The sequence below is a fragment of the Myotis lucifugus genome, unplaced genomic scaffold, assembly GCF_000147115.1.
Source record: "Myotis lucifugus unplaced genomic scaffold, Myoluc2.0 scaffold_1026, whole genome shotgun sequence".
NCBI classification, from domain to species: Eukaryota; Metazoa; Chordata; class Mammalia; order Chiroptera; family Vespertilionidae; genus Myotis; species Myotis lucifugus.
This window is the reverse complement of record NW_005872074.1, coordinates 39088-63896: the sequence shown is the minus strand read 5'-3', so window position 1 is coordinate 63896 and position 24809 is coordinate 39088. Positions and strand designations below refer to the sequence as shown.

General features: G+C 51.3%; 1 protein-coding gene across 5 annotated transcripts; it reads right to left on the bottom strand.

Moving 5' to 3' along the window:
• Positions 1–123: 123 nt before the first annotated feature.
• Positions 124–24735, bottom strand: GTPBP1 (GTP binding protein 1). Of its 5 annotated transcripts, XM_023747871.1 has the most exons (14): positions 24672–24735; positions 21582–22568; positions 18320–18431; positions 12311–12491; positions 11420–11768; positions 7902–8025; positions 6666–6780; positions 5728–5883; positions 4891–5035; positions 4583–4765; positions 3715–3850; positions 2991–3169; positions 2220–2420; positions 124–1367 (listed from the first exon to the last, which is right to left on the bottom strand). In XM_023747871.1, exons 2-14 carry the CDS (start codon positions 21771–21773, stop codon positions 1275–1277), a joined length of 2166 nt encoding a protein of 721 aa, XP_023603639.1. In that variant the 5' UTR covers positions 21774–22568; positions 24672–24735; the 3' UTR covers positions 124–1274. The 5 variants fall into 5 exon arrangements, with proteins under 5 accessions (XP_023603639.1, XP_023603638.1, XP_023603640.1 ...); XM_023747870.1 differs by lacking the exon at positions 24672–24735 and having other exon boundaries at positions 21582–22852; XM_023747872.1 differs by lacking the exon at positions 24672–24735 and having other exon boundaries at positions 5728–5814; positions 21582–22851.
• Positions 24736–24809: the final 74 nt, after the last annotated feature.

Genomic DNA, 24809 nt, shown 5'->3' with positions numbered 1-24809 from the left:
GACAAGAAGAAGGCAAGGCTGAGGAAGGACCCAGCCAGCTGGGTGTCTGTCCCGGCCAGAAGGACACATCTCTGCCTGTTAGTGCCCTAAACTGAGGGCTCCAGTCCACAGCTCAGCCCCACAGCTCAGCCAGGCTGGTTCAGGGCCCACGCTGCCTTCTGCCCCCCCGCCCCCGCCCCAAGCAGTGGTTCTTCCAGAAGGCTTCCTGCTCCGCGGGGCCTGCATCTGCCTCCCCTATCCCAACCGGGGCTTCCAAACCTGGGGCTCAGGCCAATCCCTGTTGTGCTCCTGCAGCAGCCATGCTGGGGTGATGTGGCAGAGTTGTGTGGGAAGGAGGGGTTCCCCTCCCAGCCTGGCTCAGAGGAACACCCCGCACCCCACCAAAAGGAGGTGCTAGTGAGCATGACCCTGAGCAGGCGACACTGTCTAGGTCATCAGTGCCCCAAGACCCAGTAAGATTCAAGGTCCAGGCAGGAGGCAGCCCGGGAGGCTCAGCAGATGGCAGAACAGGAGCTGCCCTGAGCAGCAGGCAAACAGGCTTGTCCCGGGAAGGAAAGCCACCAGCTGTCTTTGGGTCAGTGGCACGGGCCGGAGGGAAGAGCAGGAAGGGCCTGACAACCCAATCGCCGCTCCCCTCCACCATCTACAGGTTACAATGTAAGAGCTTCTGGCATTCCTGTTTGGGGGTTTAAGGAGAAAGAGGGAGGGAAGAGAGGGAGCCAGTACTGTCAACCCTGCCAGAAGCCCCAAGTCCCAGGAGGAGGCTCCTGAGACGGAGCAGCAGCACGTATACCTGCAGCCCCCGCCCCGAGGCCAGCTCCAGAGAGGGCTCCGGGCACAGAGCAGCACTGGGAGGGAGGCCCTTCAGTTCCGGACAGCCCCTAAAGGTTCTCACAGACACACACGACGGACAGCTCCTGGAGGCCGGGGCCAGCCATGGAGGAGGAAAGGAAGAGAAGAAAGACTGCCAGGGCCCTGAGTGGCCATGCACACACCCACACACGCACGCACGCACGCACACACACGAGAGAGAGAAAATAAAAACTAAGGGCCCAGATGGACAAAAACTGAGTGAGGAAGAAGGCGGGCAAGCGGGCGGGAGATGGTAGTGCTCCGGAAGTCTGCCGTCGTCCTCGGCTATAAATTAGAGCCCCGGGAACCAGGGCTGGGGAATGATGAGGCTCTGGCTGTGGCCTGGGGAGGGTGGTGGCTGCTCTGGCCCATCGGATGGAGCGTGGCCAGAGCACGAGAATCCTTGGGTGGGAAGGAGAAATTCAGCAGCCAGTGGCAGGAGTCATGCAGGCCCCCTGGTTCTTCACCTTGTGGCGCTGGCCCCCTCGTCGCCGGCCCCCACTGCTGGGCTTGAGCTGAAAGAGAAAGGAGGAGCTTGAGAAGCAGCGGGCCACTGGGAGCTGGGTGGGAGGGGAGCAGGGTGGGGCGCAGATGAAGGGCAGGCAGTGTGGTCCCAGCCTCGCCTGAGCATGGCTCTGCTGGTCAGATGGAGCAAGGGCCTGCTCCGCCTGCCTGCAGGGCAGGTGGGTCACATGGCAAGGGTATGAGCTAGGAGGAGCACAAAGAAAGTAGGAACCAACCCCCTGCCACCACTGATGGTGGGAAGGGAAAGGGAATGGCGGAGCCAGAGGAAAGCAATGGGGAGAACAGAAAGAACAGGTGCAGCACGAGCTTCCTTCTCCAGAGGCGGGTTGGCTGGAGAAAGGCTCTGAGAGGGAGGAACCCGGGACAGAGCTGGCAGGGGTGCTGAGTGACAGCCACAGTGACACAGGGCCAAGGCCACCGGCCCCTCAGGAGGGGTCATGTAGGGGGAGGGGGCACAGGAGAGCCTCTAAGGCAGATTTTCAAACCTTTTGGACCTCGGCACACTCACCCACACACACAAATGCTATTTACTCTTACTAGGAACGGGAAACTCTGAAATGTGGGAAACTCTGAAATGCTCATCAGGACCAATTAAACTGCTTCTATGTAGGCCGCACCTCCAAGTTTGAAAAACAGCACCTTCAGAGGCAACAGTACATGCTCAGAAAGCACCTGCACCTGGGGCTGTGGACACCTGTCTGTGCACAGATGTGGCAGCAGGCAGAGGCTGCCGGGGCTCTCACACGTCACCCCCACTGACTCTGTGACCGCCACACCCCATCGCCCTGCCTGCACCCGCCCGAGGTGGTCAGGGGTCCAGGACGGCTGCGAGGCATGCTCACCATTGGCTGGAGACTGCTGGACGCAGCTGACTGTGCAGCCCCCAGAGAGCCCGCTTCGTCTCCAGGGGGAGGCACCCCTACGGCCGGCCCTCCAGGGGGACCCCCATCTTCTCGTTTGGTCAGGGGGCCTTTTTTCGTTGACTGCATTTTAATCTGCTGAGGCTTGGAGTTCATTGGGGAGTTGTTGGTGGTCTGGAGGAGCTGCAGGGCCAAGGGGTGAGGATGAGGCTGGAGCGGCAGGCAGTGCCATCAGCTGAGCGGCCGGCTCCCCCGCCCTCAGGGACTGCTCACTCCCAGCCTGGCTGGTCCTGGGGGGGGCCCAGGTGTTCTCTCCCCATCCAGAGCTCCATCCTGTCCCTGCTCTGGCTGTTCTTCCCGCAGCCAGGGATCCTCGGCCCCTCCCACTCAGCCCAGCTCCCAGACGGGGCCCTGCCTGCCTGAGCCTGGTGAGCTGAACTCCAGGCTCCCAGACAGGCTAAGACTCCTCAGAACATCCACTGCATCCCCAGCCCCAGGACCTGCGGCCCCGGAACCAGAGTCTGGGCAGGTTTAACTTCAGGCCCCAGCAGTGACTATCCCGGCAGCCGGAAACATCGGACGTGTGGCTATCACCCAGGAGGAATGCCCTGGTCCAGCTCTCCCGAGGCAGGGACTGGCCTTGGCCCAGCCGGTCAGGAGATCCCGCAAGGCCTCTCCAGAAGCACCTGCTGTGCTTGCGGGCCAGTGACCCCTGGTGTCTGCTGGGGGCAGGGGAGATCTGTCCGGCCATACCTTGGTGATGGTGCCCACGGCCTTGGTGCGGCCTTCCCGGAACACCAGCCGCTGGTCTATGTGCAGGTACTCGGGGGTCTTGATAAAGCGGAAGTGCACCGTGGCCTTGTCCCCAGTGCGTAGACAGTCCTTGTCCATGCTCAGAATGGTGGCCGTCTGCCTGATGCTCCCACAGTGCACTGCCAAGGGAGCCAGGTCAGACGCCTTGCGCCACCATGAGCCTCAGGGCAGGGGAGGCAGAGTGAAAGCATGAAATATGCTTGAGCTGCGCAGGCTAAGCCTGGGGAGGCCTAGGGGAGCCGAGTGAACCGAGGCTGCACTGAGATCTGATCGTGCCTCGAACTCACCTACCTTTTCCTCCCGTTAGACCCCACCTGGGACCATGGTCCTTATTCCTGAATTCAGGGCACTATGTTTGCATGTGTCTCTCTAGCCTGCTGCCTTCCCAAGGGAAGGGCCCTTGCCTACCTGGCCTTTGTCCCCTGCACCTGGCAACACCTGGTTTCAGCGTGTCATTCAGCAGACACTGAGTAGGCACACAGCCGGCACTCGGTTTGTTTGCAGGATTGATAAACGCTACGGCTCGTGGGCGGAAAAGGGAGCATCACTAAGCAGGAAGGAGACCTCTTGGATGGAGCTGAAACTTGTGGGTTCGGGTCACTGGAGCACTTTGTAGAGAGCTAGAGTGGGGGGCTCCTGGCTGGCAGCCCCGTTAGACACCTACCCATGGCCTGGTAGCGTGGGCTAATCGTGGTGGGGTGGTGGAGGACGAGGATCTCGGCCTCAAATTCCCAGGATGCTTGGGGATTCAAACGCGGGGAAACCATCACCATGCCCTTCCGGATGGATGAGCGCTTAATCTGAAAGAAAGAGGAAGCCCAGACTCAGGCACAATGTGCCTTCGGGCTGCAGCCCCTGGTTCCCAAGGACCAGCCGACCTTCTGGGAATGAGGACCACCCCACTCAGCCCTGCCCTCACTGCACCGGACCATAAGCCTTCCGGGCAGATCTTAGCGCTCTGGGGAAGCGAAACACTGCTACTCAGGGTCATGCAGGAGCGGCATTTCAGCTGGGCCGTCAAGGATGGGTAAGAGCTAAGTGGGTGATGAGGGCGAAGGCAGGAAGCAATGGTGGGAGGAACAGGCGAGTATGACATGACTGTTGGGGGGATAGAGACAGCCTCATCTTGCTGGCTAACTTGGTTGGCGGAGAAGGTAGGTGATCCTAGAGCTGGCACTCACCCCCTTCCTGGGGAAGGAGGTGGAATGGGAAGAGGAGTTGGCATGGACCCCAGTGGCCCTCAACACAGCAGGAGATGCCTGTCTGACCTCACCACTGAGCTCAGCACACCCTGCTCAGGACTGGAGGGAAGAACAAGCTCAGGAGGCAGGCAGGCCTGGCTCAAGTCCCAGCTCTAGCACGTGCCACCTGTGCACTCCTGGGCATGGCACTCAGGCGGGCTCAGCTCCGTTTCCTCCTCTGTAGGTGAGGTCAGTAAGCCCTGGCTTGCAGAGCAGCCATGAGGATGGAGACAGCCCCGAGCCTAGTAAAACGCGGACTCTTAGGGGAGTTAGGGTATTATCGACACTCACCTTCTTCAGCGCAAAGGAGGCTGTCTGGCCCCCCCGCACCTCCTTGACAGGCATGCGCTTGCGGTGGATGGACTTCACAGCGATGGACAGGAAGTTCCCCAGAGGATCCGGGCCCAGCAGCAGCGTGTCATTCAGCTTGATCAGGCCCCTGAGTGTTGTCCCTGACACCACCGTCCCCACACCCTGCAGAGAAGACCCTGGCCTAGTAAGTCTCTCCCCACTCAGCCCCTTTCCCCCACACACTCCACCCAACCCCCCGTGGGAGGTGCCCGCCCAGCCTCCGCCCTGCTCGTCCGGCAGCCACGCACCGGCACAGAGTAAGTGTCGTCAATCTGAAACTCCGCCGGCTCCTCCTCCCGGTAGCTGGTGCGGGGGGAGAGGAGGTTGAGGAACATCTTCAGCAGATCTAGGTTCTCGCCTGTAACGTTGGAGATCTGGAATATCGGGCACATCCTACGCGGAGGGTGAATAAAAAGAAAGACAGGAGCTCAGGAGGCCAGCCTGGCCGACAGGATGGGAGGAGCAGGAGGGCTCCTGGGAGGGCCCCACTGCCCCGCATCCACCTCCCAGGGCTCTTCCCCTCTGGCCCGACTCTAAGGACTTCTCCTCTTACTCAGTTTTGTCTCTAACATCTGCCCCCTCCTCTGTGTCGCTCTACCACTGCCCCATTTCAGGCACTCGTAACTGCTTCTTCCTAAAGTGCACGCATGCTTGCTTAATGTCCTCAATCCCCTTCCCATTATGGAGAACACAGCCTGCGTCCCTCCTCCCAACATCCTGCAGGTATATTTCTCTCAAATCCCTATATTCCAGCCAGACCAGAGGACTTACTTTCTTCTAAAAGCCTGGTTCTTTATGCTCCCCTGTATTTGTCCACTCTGATCCTCCTGCCTGAACTGTTTCCCTCTTATCCAACTACCAAATCCTCTCATCCTTCAGGGCACGCCTCCGTGCTGCTTCTTCCAGGAAACCCTTCCCAGATGGGCATTCACTCCTCTCAGCTCTTGAACTTTTTGTGCCTCTGTTACATGTAACTATGTCTGACTTGCCGTCATCTATCTCAAAGGCCTCTGTATCTCCATCCAGGGTTAATCAAACTCCTGGAGATCAGGAATTATGTATCCCCACGGCTCCTAGAATAGTACCTGCACAGACAGGCACCAGAAAAACTCAGTGAATTAAAATGGGGGCAGCTGCCCGGGCTGGTGTGGCTCAGTTGCTTGGGCGTCATCCTGTGCCCCAAAGGTTGTTGGTTCGATTTCCGGTCAGGGCACATACCCAGGTTGCGGGCTTGATCCCGGCTAGGGGATGTGCACGAGGCAGCTGATGTTTCACTCTCACATCAATGTTTCTCTCTCTCCCTCTCCCTTACTATCTCTCTCTAAACACACACACACACACACACACACACACACACACAATAAGAAAATAATTTTAAATAAGATAAAATGGGGGCAGCTGAAATGTACCCCCTCTGCTGGTCAAATGGTGGTACTGAAGACACTGTCAGGGCAGAACAGGCCAAATGCCAGGGTCCTGGACTACAGACCAAGCCAGAAGACAGGTGGCTCTAAGCAGCCCCAAGACTCTGGGAGAAGGAACAGAGTTAACAAAGTTCAAAGAGCATCTCTGACCAAGGAGCTGACCACCTTGAAGACAAGGCTAGTGCCTGAGTCAACTCTGAAACCTCAATGCTGAGATGAAGAGCCTGGCACACAACAGACATCCAAGTATATTTACAGAATCACAGGATATGTTAATGAGTAAAGGCCTAAAGTGATTTGTGATTCGAGAGCTTTTGAGGAACAACAGTATAAAAGTATAGAATCAGTTATAAAAATGGCAGCTTTCTATTACACAGGGGCCAGGCAGTTTCCAACCCTACGAGAGCCCTATGGAGAAGGGAACATCATTCCCATTTCACAGGCAAGGACACTGAGGTCTCAGTGGGATTCCAACCTCAGTGAGGCCAGCTCCTCAGAATCTGAGGCATCTGCCAGCCTGGGAGACCTTGTGCTGAGAGCACGAGTCCACTTCACCCTGTCTGTGCCCGCCCGGAAGTGAGTGCTCCCTACCCTGTTACCTCTCGGAGCTGAAGTTGGAGGCGGTAACGATCACATCATCCTTGCTCTGCACCAGCACAGGGATCTTCCGGCAGCCCGGCGACTTCAGCAGGCGCTGTAACAGCTTCAGGGTTTCTTAAAGGGTGAAATGAACAGAATTAGGAGACACAGGCTTCTCTTTGGCCAGGCTCTTAGGGCAAGACAGGTCCACTCATCACTGCTGCAAGCAGGAGACAGAGAATGTTAAATGCCACAATGCCTGGAGAAGCAAAAAGAGGATCAAAACTTCGGGTGGATGCATGTTTGCTAGAGTAGAAACAGCACGGATGGGGCCTGTCTGCTGAGGTTACGAGTCTGAAACCATCGGATTTCTTTCATCTCTAGAAGACCCGCATCCTGCAAGTGATGGGAGAAGGCAAGCGGGGGGGAGGTGGGGGGGCGTCCACAGGGACAATGTTCTCAGAATGCTCTGCTTCCTGGGGGAAAAAGCATCTGACAAAAGGATCTCTAGCACATTCAGACGCCTGCAGAGCTCCTCATGAGGCCCCCCCCAAAGGACATCTCTCCATTTCTCTCCTACCATCTGCAGCAACGAGGGAGAAATGCATGAAGGCCTAGTCCTGCTCTTGTTTTGAAGCCTTTGGTGCTAAAACATTATCAGCCTGGCCGGTGTGGCTCAGTGGTTGAGCGTCAACCCCTGAACCAAAAGGTTACCAGTTTGATTCCTGGTCAAGGCACATGCCCAGGCTGCAGGCTCGATCCCCAGTAGGGAGCGTGCAGTTAACAGCCGATCTTTGATGTTTCTCTCTCATTGATGTTTCTATCTCTCTATCCCTCTCCCTTCCTCTCTTTGTAAAAGAAATCAATGAAAACATATTTAAAAAAACAAACAAACAAAAAACATTACCAGACCCTCTGCCCCAATGTTGCCACATATATCCAGCTTACATGGTAAAACCCAACCCCTTCTGTCTGAGGCCATCTGAAAAGAGGTACAAGACTAGAGGCCTCAAGAATCTTGCATTTGGAACCAGAAAGAACACAGTGCAGGGGGTAATTCTAGGCTATGCTCAGACCAAGAGCTGAACAGGGAGAAGGCAGAAGGTTCTGGGCTGATGGGAAACTCAGGCGAGGTCTGAGCACCAGATAAGGACGCTGAAGGCTCTGGGCTGAAGCCCTGGCAGCAGACCACCAAGGAGCCCAGGGGGTGGCAGCCCCAAACAGAGAGACTGCTGCTAGCTGGAGGCTTCACTTACCTTGCAAGATGTTAGCAGGACACATATCAATCTTGGTGACCACCACAAAAACAGGCACATTGAGTGCCAATGCCAAGCCCAGGTGCTCCTTGGTCATCCCCACGATGCCAGCATTGCTGCCCACCTGCCCCAACACAGAAAGAACTATCAGGGCAAGGGAGACAGAGGTTGCTGCTGGTGGCACAGAGACTAACGACTGCTGACGGGAGAGCGCTCCCACCTCTGAGGCCGCCATCAGAATTGGACACAGGGGCACAAGTCTCAGGCCAGGAACTAAACGGCTACAGATGAAAGCTGGGCTGGGCACAGATTGCTTTAACCCAATTCAACACTGTGGGCTATCAAAATCCGAGGAGACTTGGAAACAATAAAAGACAAGTCCACAGAGTACGGAATCTCGGAGTGAAGGTGAGGGAGGGTGGGTGGGAGGGAGATAATCAACCAAAGACCTGATATGCATATACGCATAACCCATGGACACAGATAATAAGGTGTTGAAGGCCTGGCATGGGGGCAGGGGCAGGCTGGAGGAGATCAATGGGGGGTGAGGGGGGAGTGGACATATGTAATACTTTCAACAATAAAGCTTTATTTAAAAAAAAAAAAAGACAAGCCCAGACAGTCTGGGAAAACAACTGTCTAGGGCAGTGATGGCGAACCTTTTGAGCTCGGCGTGTCAGCATTTTGAAAAACCCTAACTTAACTCTGGTGCCGTGTCACATATAGAAATTTTTTGATATTTGCAACCACAGTAAAACAAAGATTTATATTTTTGATATTTATTTTATATATTTAAATGCCATTTAACAAAGAAAAATCAACCAAAAAAATGAGTTCGCGTGTCACCTCTGACACGTGTCATAGGTTCGCCATCACTGGTCTAGGGTCATCAAAGTGAATTCAGTTTAACAACCCTGGCTCTCAGTGTCCCCATCTATAAATTGGGGGGGGGGGTAATACCCACTTTAGAAGGTCACTTGAAGTTTAAATGTCATAACATGTCAGGGGTCCAGCACGCAACTAGCATGAGTAGGTGCTCAAGCAATGGATGCTGTTATTACTGTTACTATTCCTTCCCATAATAATAAAGGTTTTTAAATATCACCACAGACGCTGGTTAAATGAATTAGGGCACATGTGCCAAAAAAGAGGAAACTTATCTACTGATGTGGGATAATCTCTAAGATATGTTTTTAAGGGAAAAAGCAAGGTGTATATACCACACCGCCATTAAAAGATGGTGACTGGTTACTGCTGAAAAAAGCAGATGTATGACATTGGGGAATATCTGAGAAATATCAATACTTCTGGACTAGATACTGGATGATTTAGGGAGCCTTCCTTCACCTTCTTGGCTGCAGGAACAGTAGGAGCCAGTTCTTACTTTTAGGAGCTGTGTGCTGAAGTACTTGAGGGTGAAGAGTCGAAATGTCTATAATCGACTTTCAAATGCTTCAGGCAAAAAACAAAACAAAAAACCCACACATCCATCCATGTACAAACAAGTATAGCAAAATGTCGATTGTTGAACCTGAGTGGCAAGTTTACAGTATTCATTAGACTATTCTTTCAACTTTTCTGAATGTTTGAAATTGGAGGAAGAGAATATACACACTTTTGCTGGTATGATTACAAATATCTCTGGATACATGAGAAACTGGAAATACTACTTGCCTCTGGGTGGAAACTGCACAGAGTGAGGAAGGGAGACTTTTCACTCTAAGCCTTTTGGTACCTTTTTATTTTTGTATCACATAAATGTGTTACTAAAACAAAATTAAATTAAAATTGTCATGAGATTTGATCATCAGAGTTCACAGATGAGCCAACTACCAATGACACAGATGTCCCATACCTGTGCTTTCACCTACAAGACACCGCCCCATCTTCCCTCCTAATTTTTCCCATTCCCTCCAACCTTTCCTATCCAACCCAGACTTGCTTTAGTTCTTCCCAACCTGGAAAAGAGAGAGCTCTATTGCTTTGAAGATCCCCCACCCTCCTGGAAATAGATTGCCATAGAATAATCATCAAATATTTCATTATTTTCTACAGAAAATTTTAATATTTGTATCTGGCCCAAAAGTCAGATAATATTTAACATTTCATATGAGTGAAGATGTTTCCAAAAATTGGCCTTTCTCACTGTAGCTCAGTTAGAAAAGTGTTCATTTTAAACTGACTGATGTCTATACCTTTCTTTTTTTTATTTAATATATTTTTATTGATTTCAGAGAGGAAGAGAGAGGGAGAGATGGAAACATCAATGATAAGAGAGGATCACTGAACAGCTGCCTCCTGCACACCCTGCACTGGGGATCAAGCCTGAAACCTGGGCATGTGCCCCTGACCGGAATCGAACCCAGGACCCTTCAGTCCGCAGGCTGACATTCCATCCACTGAGCCAAACCGGCCAGGGCTATACCTTTCTTAATACCACCCCCATGTGCCCTAAGGACCATCCATTGAAACCCCTTCTTAGAGAGCATGTTTCCTTAGCCCAGTCCAGGCTGGTAATGGCCCCTTGCAATGATCAAAGATACAGGAAATGAAACCACACTGAGAGCCCAAGAACCCTGGGCAGAGAGCCCACAGAGTGTTCATCCAGATGCGCCGCCTCCCTTTAGTCTCGTCTGGGGAGACTTCGCCTGAGAACCTGTGTTTGTGGCACAACCTGATGGCGCTGGCTCTGAACAGATGCTTGCATTTACGACACTTATTAATGCAAGCAGCTGGAGGGACGGGGGCATGGGGCAGGGCCTCGAGGACTTGCAGAAGGAAAACGTGCTTGCTGGTTCTGTCTGAGAAAGCTGTGAAGCTGCCACCAAGGTTGTGGGCCTCACAGATCCCCCTCTGTCCAGGGAGGAAGATCAAAGGGACCCAAATACAAGCTTAGCAACATGATCCAGCACAGGCCTCTGCTCTCTTTCCTTTTCAGTTCCTCTACATAAATGAGCTGCTCAAAAATCCGTTCCTACCGGGCTGTAAGCTCTCCGGAGCCCAGGCCGGCCCTGCTCGCTGCTGCCTCCCCAGGCCCGGCACGGTGTCAGGCACGCAGTATCCTCTCAACATGGACACTCATTCCAGGCTCCGGAAGAGGCCCCCTCTCAGGCGCTTCTTGACTGCTGTCTGTGCTCTCCTCCATTCCTTCCCCCGGGCCCCCCGCTCTGAGGGTTCCCCCTGGTGCCACCTCCTCAAAGTAGCCCAACCCCGGAAGAAAACATTTCTAAAGGCAGTAAGTAACCCCCAGGGAAACCCTCCTCTGTGTCTCTCCAAAAAAATGAGAGGTCTGCAAATACCCTGGCTTTTCCTTAGGGGATCCCTTCCGAGCCTCACCTAGGAAATCAAGTTACACCCTTGAGATGGCTGTAGAGCTCAGGGGACCCTGGCAAAATTGTCATCCTTACCCAGTGTCAAAGCCCCAAACCAACAGCTTCAGCCTCAGAACAATTTCGAACCCGTGCACACCACCACACCCTCCACGTCCGCTGAAGCCTGCCCGGGGGCGCCGCACTTACCATGAGCATGCAGAAGTCAGGCAGGTGGCCCGTCATGCCGAAGACCGTGGTCTTCAGGTATTTCTCGTGGCCAGCCAAGTCAATGAAGGTGATCACTTTAGTGGATTTCTCACAAATCTTCGTCCACTCCAGGCTGCCCCCGTGGCTGTCTGGCTTGTTCACCACATTGCCTTCGCTGTCAAAGCCCAGAATGTCGTTGCCCACACTGCTGGTGCGACCAGATTCGATCTCATGTTTGTGGCGGAAGAGTTTCTGGCGGGCAAAGCCTCGGCCATTGTCCAGCTCCCCGTGTGTCAGGACCCCCAGAAGCGTGCTTTTGCCAGCATCCACGTTGCCCACTACCGCTACCCTGTGAGCACATGAAGCCACACATCCACGTGAGTCAGTGGGTGAGTGAAGGGAAACCCACCAACGGCGTCTGTAGGGACAGGCTTGCTCCTGAGCCTCTCCAGCTCACTGCTCCTCCCACTCCTGGATAAGCACTGTGGGAACGTGCCTGGAGGTATTCTCCAGGGCGCAGGCAGGGTTATGCAGGAGGAGCTGGGCTCCCACCACAGTGGCTTTCTCCCTTAACTCCCACTCGCTTCCCCAAAGCTGCTGGAGAGGGGCCCCAGACCAAGACAGGCACAAAAGGCCTCCTCCATCACCCGGGTTTCTAGACTCATGGGCCGATAAGAAAGACAATGGAGCCCACAGAACGAATGGCTGGCCTCGCTCCCACTCTTCCCAAGTGGAAATGGTTAGGGATGGGGAAGTGCAGGAATAGAGAAAGGTGCTATGGTGTCTCTGGACACTCTTTCCATGACTCAAAGGGAAGGGGTGAAGCTGACATGCTAGGTGTCAGGGGCTCAATCACGACTCATGTTGCAGGGACTCCTGAGGCCTCCTCACCTGACCTCCAGGAAGTCATTGTCTCCTACTCGCTTCCGGACCAGGTAATCACGCACGCGGCCCCCCGCTTCCTGCCGTTCCCGCAGGAGGATGACGTCGGCCTCTATCTGCTCTGCCATGCTTTTCACTGTGGCGTAGGAGGCCTCCATGTCCGCTTCGCTCAGCCCGTACTCAGTCCCATCTGGTGACAAGAGCCCAGCCATCAGTGTTCCAACAAGCCAGACAGTCTAGCCCTAACCAAGGCCCCACCCTAGGCACCAGAGAACATGGCTCTCTCTATTTGACACTTTTAAAAACCTTGGGCACATGCGGAGTTCATAAATAATAGTGCCACAGGCCTCCCCATTAAGCAAGACACTCATTAATTCATTCAACAGTAATCACTGAGACTCTCCTGGGTTTTATGCCTCATGCTGAGTCCTGGGAATACAGGTGCCCTTAGCGAGCTCACAGCCCAGTGGGAGAGACAGGAAATTAATTAATGGCAATACAGCTTGAATATTATACTACAGAACTGTACAAAGAGAATGTAAAGTTTGAGCAACTAGCACTGCCTGGGGAAGCGGAGGGCAGCTTTGCAGGGTGCTGCAGAGAAAGGAGGAAAGGTGTCCCAGGCAGAGAGGCTAAGCATGGAGCATTGCAGATCACAGCACATTCAGGGACCAGGAGCAGCTCGGTGTGCTGGGGAGCAGGATGGCAAGTGGCAGGAGACCACACAAGAGGTGGAAGCGGTTAAGCAGACAGACATTAGCAGCAAAACACATGATGCACCAGGCAGTGGGAAGCCTTGGGGGTTTAGGCAAGGGAGTAACATGACCCGATCGCTGCGGGTTAGAAGGATCTCTTGGGCAGCGGTAAAAAGTGTACACCGACAAGTGAGAGACCAGAGAGGGGAGCCCCGTTAGGAAGTCGTTCTCATAATCCGGCAAGCGATAATGAGGACGGGAGACAAAGGGAAATGGGGAGAGTTAAGGATGATTTTAGAAATAGAATTTTGACTGAGGTAGTTCCAGTGAAATGTCCAGCAAGTAGATGGAAACATGAGTCTGAGCTCAGGATGAGGAAGGGAGGAACCAATTAACCAATCATTTATTGAGAGTCTATTGATGACAATTCCCATCAGTGCTTTCCACTCGATGTCATAACTTCCACAATAGCTCCTTCAGCTTCTCCTCCAGCCTCTGTCTCTGAGACACCCCTGCACCTGCCCTAGGCTAATCCGCCAGCAGGGGCCTAATCTCTTCTACTGCCTCCCAAACACCTTGAAGCACCTTCTCGCACCCTCTCTTCCTTTTCCTCCTCCTTCTCCCTGTACGGACAAGCTCAGGCATTCCTCAATTAGGAAAAGGAAACCCATCCTCACTTCCCCTGATGGTCTACCATCTCCTCTGTTCCTCCTTTACCACCGAGCAGCTCAAAAGAGTAACTGAGACTTGCTGACTATCACCATCCTACCCGGAATCTTTTAACGCTAGAAAAAAACTATATAGTTGTCAAGTCATCAATGGCTTTCTAACCCCTCATCCGATGCCCCTTTCTCGACCACAACAGTATTTGCCACTGCTCGCCTCCCTCCACCCTGCGTGCCGAGCGCATGAACTCTCCTGATTCCCCTCCTGCTCTCTGGCTCCTTTCTCTGTCTGTGCTGTGGCTCTTCCTGCTCCTGTCCTTAAACGCCAGGCTTTTCCAGTAGCCAGTCAGGGGCCCTCTTCTCTATCCTCTGAGCATTCCCCTTGACTATCTCATACTGTGGCTTCAACTGTCATTTAAAAACCTACAAAATAAATAAATAACCCCTTTCATTTCTAGCACTGTCTTCTTCCCAAGACTCTAGAATGAATTCCCAGTTGCCTGGATGACTCTTAGAAGCCTGATGTCTAAACTCAACAACCCAAGCCCCTCCCTTTAAACAACAGCACAAAAACTAACACCATTAATAAGTCACATTAGTCCTCACTGCAACCCTCTGAGGTAAACAGAACCCAGAGAGGACTCAGAGCTGGCCAAGCGCCGAGGGGCTGTGAGCTTAGGTCTTCTGATTCCAAACCCAGAGCCTTTTCCTCTGGCCGGGGTTCCTCTTATGCCAGACCAGTTCCTCCTCTTGCCTTCCCTATTTCTGAAGACAGCACCATTCTCCCAGTCACCCCAGGGGAATACTCATCACTCCGGTCCCGCTGATTCTAGCTTCCTACCTGCCCTTCTTGCTTTGTCCCTGCTCTACTCTTTTGGCCAACCCGCTGCCACAAGTCTGATTCAGGCCCTGATTCTACCTCAGTCACCACAACAGACCCCTAACTGGTCTTAGCAAATCCATCTCTGTTCCTCCAGCCCATCCTGCGTGGACACAAGTCCGTGCTCCTAGACAAAGAAGCTCTAATGTTGTCACGCCCTCGCCAAAGCCTGGGAATGGCTTCCCAGGCCCAGCAGGTTCAGTTTCAATTCCTTAGATGCCTCCCCACTGATTCCACCCCCCCCACCCCCTCAGTTCTGTCCCAGTGCAAGCAACCCAGTCACCACCCCTCCCATGTTCCCTGTACTTCTCCAGCTCCACACCTTTGCTTATGTATTTCCTCTCCTACAAAAGCCACGAGCACATCTCTACCTACCCTGCTCACTGAGGGCACTTGCACACACTACGCCTTGTGGAACAGTGTTTTGGATGCACGTCTTCCCTCACTATCCATTAGCATCTCCAGGAAAGAAGTCAAACGCAAACATTCCCGGGATCCCCCGGTGGGATGCGTTTCCTACATGAAGTTCTCAGTGCTTGCAAAATGCGAACCAAGTGCACAAAGAAGGAGCAGTTGGGCTGAGGAGTTTCTAAACACTGGGCCAACTGAGCTCTGGGTCAGAGAACTTGCTGGAAGTGTTCCTTGGAGAAAGCCTGCTAATCCTGCCATTCTTGCCAGATCCCCAAATTCTAGCCACTGTTTCTTGATTCTGACCCAACGAAAAGCCATGTTTTCAGGTCCTGTTCCACAGCTGGGGGCAATGACCAATACCACCTCGTCCATCCAGGTGGCCAAATGCCCCGTCACAGTCCCCTCCTCCGCATGCACTGCAGTCCTCACGCGGCAGAAGCGGAGACAAAGGCCAAGGAGAAAAGCCGCAGCGGTCCAGTTACTAAAGGCCACATTCACCCACACCCGGCCCTCAGTGCGACTTCAGTCCTGCCATCTGACTTACCCTTTCTACACACACTCTCCTGCTCAACGTGAGGCAAGGTTCTCCGAACTTTCAGGATAAAAGCCTAAACTCTCTGGTATGGCACTCAAGGACCCTCCTGACCGGCACTCCCAGCCTCACACACTACACTCCTGCTTTACTGGCCCACCGTGGCCCACCACATGCTCCTCCATGGCCGCTGCCTCTTGCCTGCGGCTGCCTCTGCACACTCACACTGCCTTCATTCGCCCAGAAAACTCCTGCTCATCCTTCAGAACCCACTCAAGGGTCACATCCTCTTTGAAGCTTTTCCTGACTCTCCACAAAGACTCCATACTCCTCCTCCTTTGTTCCCTGGACTTTTAATACAGAACCTGGCTCTTAGAAAGTTGTAACTTAATATCTGACAAATTAACAAGATTCTGCCCTCACCGGTTTGTCTCTGTGGATAGAGCATCGGCCTGCGGAATAAAGGGTCCCGGGTTCGATTTCGGTCAAGGGCATGTACTTTGGTTGTGTGCTCAATCCCCAGTAGGGGTTGTGCAGGAGGCAGCTGATCGATGTTTCTCTCCCACTGATGTTTCTAACTCTTCTATCCCTCTGCCTTCCTCTCTGTAAAAATCAATGAAATATATATTTTAAAAAATTAACAAGATTCTTTTTGACAGCAACCTCATGGCAAATCAACTATACCTGGAACCCTTAAAAAAATTATTACTGCAACTATTAATAGTAGCTAACGTTTATATAATGCTCACTATGTGCCAAGTGTTAACCTTCACCATGACACTACTACTCTCCCCCTTTTAAGATAACTTAGAGCCAGGAGGCAAATTCAGACCTGCCAGACTCCAGACCCTGAACTAACTCCTGGGCCAGATCGCCCCTTTTGTAAGATCCATCTTAGAGTACGAATGTGTACTTACAGAGCACATTCCTCTGTGTTGCTTAGAATGTTTAATGCCAGTTTATTCATACAGAATGTCTCAGAGGGAGGGTGGGGAAGGATGTCATTATCCTCATTCTACAGGCAAAGGATGTGATAAACAGAGGTGTGGCGCCAGGCACACACAGGAAGCAGGTGCTGAAGCCGGCCCCTGGGGCCTTGCATCGGGTTTAGTCCTCTGTTTGATGTTCAGCTTGTTTAACTAGTTACGACCTCTAAATAATTCCAGCAGGAAGGAGTCACTGTGAATCTAATAACATCCAGTTGATAGATGCAAAGATAATGCCTGGGTGTGTAATGTGTTAATGAATGTTTGACATCATATGCTTTGCCATGAACGGGTTAATTAGTTGTCAGCCGCCAGGGTACGGGAAAATTCACTAAGAGTCCACATTAAAGAACTGGGGGCAGAGGAAGGTGTGTTAGGGATCTGGGTCTTCAAAGAACATTCCCATCACTTGTCAAAACTGCTCTAGATGTGGTTTCTTCAGTTCCACAAGCAGGAAGTGGTCTCTGATGGTTCATCCTATCACAGCAGGCCTAGTGTGTACCTGCCACAAAGGTTTCAAAAAGCTAGCAATGACCCCCTAGTCACCAAATGAATGGCCTTTTCTGAACCCAACTCTCCTTGCTGTCTCTCTAGCACTTGACAATGCTAACCAACTCCCTTTCCTGACATGCAAAGGGTGATAAGACCAAAACCAAGCGGTGGCAGCAAAGATGGAAAGGGAAGGATAGATAAGAAACACATTTCAAAGGAAGGCACAGCAGTAACTGGAGATCGAGCCCTTCTTCTTTGTGTCACTTTTGACCATTTCCAAATACTATTCTCTACTGAGGTCATTTGTATATATGCTATCTTTCCTCCCTGGGACAGAGACCAGATTTTAGTATCCAAAACTACTTTGCAACAGTATCAAGTCCTTAGAAGATACTTAATAGGTATTAGCCAAATAAAGAATGATATTGAGATCTTCTCCATCTTAAACTCAGTCAACAAAGGAATTATTATCTGCCTTTACAAAGCCTACATTCACAAAGAGAGCTGTTCCTTTAATGATGCACCAAGCCCTCCTGAGGCTTCCTGCAAAGATGACAGACCAGTTCTGGTTCAGGCTAAATTCATAATCATTATCAAGCCCAGCTGTCATTTCAGCATAATGAAGATAAAGTAAGTAGGCCTTGTATTGAAAGGATAGAGGAGGAATGACTCGGGGGGAAATACCCAAGACATAATGTGGGATTCTGTTATGGAAGCTGCCTTCCTCCAAAACAGCCCCATTACAACGGACTAAGCAGGCCGGAGTACAATAACCAGTTCCTTCCAGAATGCTACCACGTCTATATGTCTGATGGGATCTCATGGGGGAGAAGAGAGGGCTTGTTAGCACAACTACCCACACTGAGTGGTCAGTGTGCAAGACTGAGTGGTCAGTGTGGTCTGGGGCAAGACAGCCTTGCTGAAGAGAAGAATTCCGGGTGTCTCCTCCTTGCTGATATCAAGAAGGACCACATAAGTTCTCTGCTAAGCAGACAGTAAGTAGCAATGGGATCTGTAAACTGGGTTGGAGGGGAAGACTAGAGCTGCCCAGGGAAGGCTGAATCCTAGGCCTGTGGCTTGCTCTACACCTGGGACAAGAAGTTTCCTGGCTTTGTGCTTCATTCCCCTTCATGCAAATGGAGGTAGAAAAGAGGCATCTGTAAAACCGCTTGGAAAGTGAATCTTTCAAGTCAAGCATATTATGACCAGAAAGGTGGGGATGAACATGATCACATTATACTTTTATATCCTCCCAAACAGTTCTGCAGACACTGAACAACAAAAAAAATGGGTAAAAGATGGGAAATGTGCTCTAAATATTTTTTAAAAAATAAAGTGAAAGGAAAACTATGCTCACCTGATCCCTGCCCAATGACATATATGGTCTCTCCGCATCCCTCGTCCATCCTCTCCCACATCTGCCGAAGTAGGCTGTCATACTGCTCTGACGTAGGGCTCACTAGAACCAGCTAGAAAAGAAACCAACAGCCTTAGGACCACACTTACTACAAGAGCACCACAGCCAAAGCAGGTCAACAGCCTGCCCGAGGCCCTGACTGCACCCCGCAGCACCCTAATCTACAACAGCTACAAAGCCCCTCCTGCCCTCTCTGCCACTCCTTCAATAGCCTTTGAGCCGAAGCCTTATATGAGTTGAGTTTTATAATGTACTAAAATGACTACGTGTGAAACACAACCCACAGAAAAGAGGGTGTGAGCAGCCTGCCTCCAGCTGCTTAACAGGAGGGGAAGGACCAACAATGACTGAGAATCTGACACTGTGGGTAGAAATTGATGAGCAATGCTTCATACTCACATGCCAAAGTCTTCTACCTACAGCTTGCAACTCATAGGACAAATATCTAAACTGCCAGGTCCTCCACCCTAGACCAATGGTTGCCATAATAACAAAAGAGTTCTGTTCCATTTTGCCTTGGCTTTCTTGATTTTTTTGTTTTCTTTAGGAATCGGCAGTAAAAAATGCTGCAAGACTCGTCTTCATCAACAAAATACCGTTACCGCTAAGACGGGCATTAGCACGATCATTTTACAAATTTGTGACAATAACATTAAAGTATCAACCACTTATTTGGGGAGGCCATTTAACAATAGCCATTCTCTAACCATTCTTGTGTGACCTTGGACAAAGAGCTTAATCTCTCTCAGTCTCATTTTTTTCAATCTACAAAATGTAGGTAATACCACCTGCATCCTCAGGCCACGCCACTGTAAAGACCAAATACGATAACATGTAAGCATCTAGTCCAAAGCTCAATAGGTGGTAAGTACAGTTTTCTTCATAATCCTTTCCCCAAAAAAAAACAAAAAAAACCTTCTTGGATGAAACTAGCCATTAACTGTTTCTCTCTTTGGAAACTTTCAGAGCCTTAGATCTCCACATATAATTGTAGCAAGTGCAGAACTAACAGCTTCGAATCCTTTCCTCAAGACTCAATCTATCAACCCATTCCTTATCATCTATCAACCCATTCCTTCTCTCTCTCTACACGGTCATTTTTCTTTTCGATATCACCGATATTTATATACATACAGTTTCTCAACATCCCAGCTATGTGATGAAGAACCACTTCCCTACTCTGGAACATTAAATAAGTTGGTCAGGAAATGAAGGTATTACTCTCTTTGCAACACTGCCCTGCAATTTCCCACTGTTTTCAGGTTTCTTTAGCAACTTGACCATGAATTGACATCCAGCTGGCCTGCTTGAGTCAAGCACATCTCTTACAATTCTCCAGTTGACTCATCAGAGCTTGTACCTGTAACCTGAGTGCTGCCTGGGTCTTTTGCATCACGTCACATTGCCTCACATATATCCCCAGACCTTCCCTCTCCCAGAGTGGCCATCCTCATTATGGCATTAGAGGCACCAGATAAGACCACTGGCTTCCAAGTGCTCAGCTGCCACTAAAGAGAGAAAGAGCCACTGAAACTTGGTTGCTTAGGTTGCAGGGACAAGTCTTCTCCAGTATGGGCCAAGTTTCATGCCATTTTGCCACCAAAGACTGTGTAAGGTCACAAACATCTCTATTGCAATTTTCCAGCAACAGGTAGGAGGGGGTACTGGTGCTCTATCTTCCATCGGCTGCTATTAAACTGCACAGGGAATGATCAGTTGTTCAGTTCACTTCATTTACTGAATAGTTATGTATTAGGCACCATACTAGGGGTCTTATAGGCATCTCTCATTTTTACAACCATCTGTGCTTAAAAAAAATCACGTAGCTGAAGAACTGAGAAGCCAAACTTTCCCAAGGTCACAGAGCCTTTGTAAGTGGCAGGACAGGAAAAGAATCTGTTAAAAAAACAAAATTCAACCAAATAAGTTTAAAGATCTAATTGGCTTTATTAGTGATTCATGAATTGTGCAGCATCCCACCTCGTAAATAAGAGACCTGCGCTGAGTAGTATAAAGTGCAAGATTCTTATAGGAAACTGGGCCAGATAAGAAAGTTATTAGCACCCCCTGGCCATGGGCAAGGAGACACATTATGGTGGGTGTTGCTCTTCTATCAGTCAGGGCCAAAGTTAGTTCATCCTAGTCGAAGCCTGTGTTGGTGGCCAGAGCCACTCATGCCTGGGGTGCATACAACGATATGTATATAAAAAGTTATTAGCAAAAGAAAATATTATTTCAGGCCAGTTGACCAGTGTTGGTGGGGAAGCGTGACAGGGGCTCTTATGCAGGTAACCTGTCTAGTGTCCACGAGGAAATTACAGTCCAATATTCCACACCTGGGAGGGGCTGAAACTGCAATTAAGTCTTGTTTTACCCTCAAGGGAGCAAGTGATCCCACCTCGGGTCTGTTTCTTTCTTTTCTTTTTTACCAGAACCCAACCCTGTCTGGCTCCCAAGTTAGCATTCTTTCCATTTAGCACCTGCAAAACAGTCACATCTTATACTTAATTTTCATCCCCCACAATGCCAAGCAGGTGGTCAGACCTTAACTCCTGCACACCTTCTCGGGAGCTCAGAGGACACAATTTGAAACGTCCTTCGTTACTGCATTCATACAGGTTGTGTTCCACTCCCAGGAAGGCGAGATGATGGGTCAAGTCCCTCTTTCAATTTTGTTTTGGGTGGATTGACAAAGTGGACACAGCTCGGACATCCTTCTCCCCGACTGAGCGACTACTTTCTGTTTCCTTTCCCGACACCAGGAAGAGCCGCCTCCCGCTTCGCTTCGGACGACCAGATCCTCCCGCGCCTCCACTCCCGCTCCCAAGCCACCGCCGACCCTCGCTGCCACGGACAGTGCAGCGGGCCTCCCTCGGTATCGGAGGAGGTGGCACCGCGCGGGGCGCTGCCGGTGTCGGGCACCCGAGTTCCACGTGGCGGAGCCGAGGGGTTGTGATCTCCCCGGGAGCCGGGCGGCGGGAAGCCGGGTCGGAGCCGCCGGGAGAAGGACGGCGGTGGGGGGCCGCACGGGGCCACCCATGGCCCGGGAACCCCCGGCGCTGTCCCCACCGGCAGGTGGGCGGGCTCGGCCCCTCCCGCCCCCGCCCCCGCCCCCGCTGTCGCCCGGGAAACGGCTCGGCCCACCGACGGGTCCCCGGGGCATCTGGTCCCATTTAGCGCCGATGCCGGCGCCGGGGCCTACCTTGTTGGTGAGGTCCAGCTCCGGCTCGCCATTGAGCGCCTCGCCGTCCTCGCTGCAGTCCGAGTCGAAGCCGTCGTGGAGCCGGGCGGCAGCCGCCGCGTCCCTGGCCGCCCCCGGGGAGCTGGGCTCGGGGGCGAACATAGAGGCCGGGACCGGCGAGTCCATCGGGGAGCGACTCCGCTCCGCCGCCATCTTTAATAACTTAGGCTAATTCGTACCCGGCCTCGCGTCCCTCCCCTGCTCATTTGCCTAATCTATGCGTAGTCCCGCCCCACACCTCATCGGAATAATTTATGCGAAACTTTTTCGGCCGCGTAGAGGGCGACACCTATCTCTAGCTAAGAAACAGTTGACCAGGCTTCCCAGCCACCAATCGCTGCAGCCCTTTCAAGGGTTAATGAATAATTAATGAGGCCCAAACCCCAACAACAAATATCTGAGACGTCACGCGCCCGGATCGCAACTTGGGCGGGGCAGCACTGTGTCCACGCTACCAGCCCGGAGCCTTCCCGCCAACGGGAGCAGCGGAGAGTATGACTGACACAGTAGCCATCCAATGAAGAGAAAAATACACACAACGTTTACCTTCGCCAATCTTCACGCCCCTCGTTTCCAGAGGCGGTGCTCAACTTCCAAATCTTACGGCAAAACAGTCGGCGCCCAGAGCCGTCGGATGATGGACAGGGGCAAGGCCCAATCCGGTCCTCGGATAGGTCCCGCGCCTTGGGCCACCGCCCACAGAGATAGTAAACTGCTCAAGGCGCGTCCCACTCCACTCAGCGACTCGGGGCAGTCCCTGGAAGACCGAGGTCCGACCTGCTGGCAATCTCCGGGAAATTTTGATAGTAGGATTGGATCGATGCCTGGGATACTGTTGCAGCCAGAGCGAGGCAATTAATGAAACGCTGACCTTAGGGAGAATTCTCCATTCACTGTCTTCTGCGGAGAGACAGAAGAGGCAGCCAGCTTAACAGAAGCCAGAAGCACCTGTTAAAAAAAAATAGACCCAAAATGGAGTCACTGTGGTAAGCTTCACCAAGACTCAATATGCAGTTTCATTCTCTCCCACGACTGGAATTTTAAATCAATCAGCAATTTCCTGATCACTGGTGAGGTAAGCTGCCTGAAAAGATCCCTCTGCCTTCTCGCAAAGGAAGGTGACCTAGTCTGAAACAACCCATTCTTTTAACCTCGTTGTCCCACCCTCCTGCCTATAAAAACCTTCCGTTTTGTACAACTACTTGGGGCTCCCTTCTATTTACTAGATGAGTTGCCAATTCATGAATCATTTAATAAAGCCAATTTTCAGTGGATAGAGCGTCGGCCTGTGGACTGAGAGGTCCCGGGTTCGATTCCGGTCAAGGGCATGTACCTGGGTTGCGGGCACATCCCCAGTGGGGAGTGTGCAGGAGGCAGCTGATCGATGTTTCTCTCTCATCGATGTTTCTAACTCTCTATCTCTCTCCCTTCCTCTCTGTAAAAAATCAATAAAATATATTTAAAAAAAAAATAAAGCCAATTAGATCTTCAAATTTACCGGGGTTGAGCTTCTGTTCTTTAACACACCTCACCACATTTACGAACTGTGGAGCTGAGATCTAGTTAGGGTCTGTTGAAGGTAGTTTCCTACGGATGATTTCTTCAGTATCACCACTTGTGGAAAGCCCCAATCCAAAACACCATCAACAAAGTTTTAGTATCTTGAATTCCTGTTTCAAAAATCTGAAAAGCTTGATGAAATTGGGGAGTAGGCCACTGGTCCCAGGTAGCAAGCAAGAAAGCAGCCGCCTGAGAAGGTAACCTGTCCAAGATTTAGGGTTTGGAACACAGGATTTAGTGAACAAAAAGGCAGGGTTCAAAGTGGCTTTCAGTTTCCGGGATCCACCTGAAAGGAAAGCGGCAACCTCGTCTTGTTCCTGTTTTCAAGTCTTACGTGTACAAACACAGCTGGGAACCCTGGACAAGAAGTCATCCACCTCCCAGTGTCTTGGTAACAGTTCTTCGAATGTGTTTTTTCCTTTGTGATTGGCTAAATTGTTCACCACTACCCTATATATTTCTCTATGAGGTAGTTACAAATAAAATATGATTTGTCAGAAAAGCAAAATATCAAGGCATTGTACTTATGAATAATAATTGATATTTAATATTTTACTAGTAAACTGGCTTGTCCAGAAAGAGTTCAAGTTCAGAATGTGCTGGCACATGATGGGATACTAAAAATCATGCTCTTGCCCGGCAGGTGTGGCTCAGTGGTTGGACCAAGAGGTCACCCTTCGATTCCCAGTCAGGACACAGGCATGAGTTTCAGGCTGACCCCCAGTAGGGGGCGGGCAGGAGGCAGCCGATCAAGATCAATGATTCTCATTATTGACGTTTCCTATCTCTCTCCCCTTCTCCCTTCCTCTTTCTGAAATCAATGGAAACTTTTTTTTTTAAAGCATGCTCTTCTCATCATAGGGCTCTGTCCTATTCGCAGAGTAGGTGTTTCTTAAATAGAGAAGTCCAAAGTCACATTTTATGAAGGGAATTCCCTACCCATCTTTACAACCGTTTTCTAAAGACAGGTTACCGTTGGAGCCTGGGTTCCCATTTGGATCCACTACTTACTAGCTATGTGGCCTAGAGCAAGTGAATTAACCTGAGCGTCAGTTCTCGCCTCTAAAAAGAAAAAAAAATACCTACCTCACAGAATAGTTAGCGGAAAATAAGGTTATATTTGTGAAGCACCTAGAACAGTGCTGGCAAGCCTCGATAACTAATCTTATGTAAATATATCTGTAACCCTTAGCAGGCTTACAAATTACAAACATTTAAGGTAATCCAAAAGTTGCCTGGAGGACTCCCAACCACGTCGTGGGCCCTCAAACGTGCTCAGTGATAACTGTTGGGTGTAATGGTGTTGAGTGCTGTCGAAGCAGGGTTAAAGAAGTGACGGAATTGTAAGCGTGATCTCTTATTGTTTTTCTAATTTTCTGAACAAAATTCCAAAAGGAGGGCAGCTCAGGTGGACAGTGAATATGTGGTGATGCCTTCCTTCCACATGCCCTCGGGGCAGCCGGGGGGGAATCCACGGGGGACTGCGTTTACCTTCCGGCGCACAATGCGCTGGACGGCCCTTAGGAAGCCCCGAGGAGCTCCGAGGCCGCCGCCGGGAGGACGAGACCGTGACTGAGCGTAGTGAACCGAATAGGACACCGAGGGCCGGGGATCGCACTCTTCCCTCCG

Excerpts from the sequence above, each read along its gene's own strand:
- GTPBP1 (XM_023747871.1), bottom strand. The coding sequence starts at position 21,773 with ATGGCGGCGGAGCGGAGTCGCTCCCCGATGGACTCGCCGGTCCCGGCC. Across the intron at positions 5,884-6,665 it reads TCCAACTTCAGCTCCGAGAG|CCGGGATCAAGCCCGCAACC; the intron begins GTAACAGGGTAG and ends CACATCCCCTAG. Across the intron at positions 2,421-2,990 it reads CCGTGGGCACCATCACCAAG|CTCCTCCAGACCACCAACAA; the intron begins GTATGGCCGGAC and ends TTGGCCCTGCAG.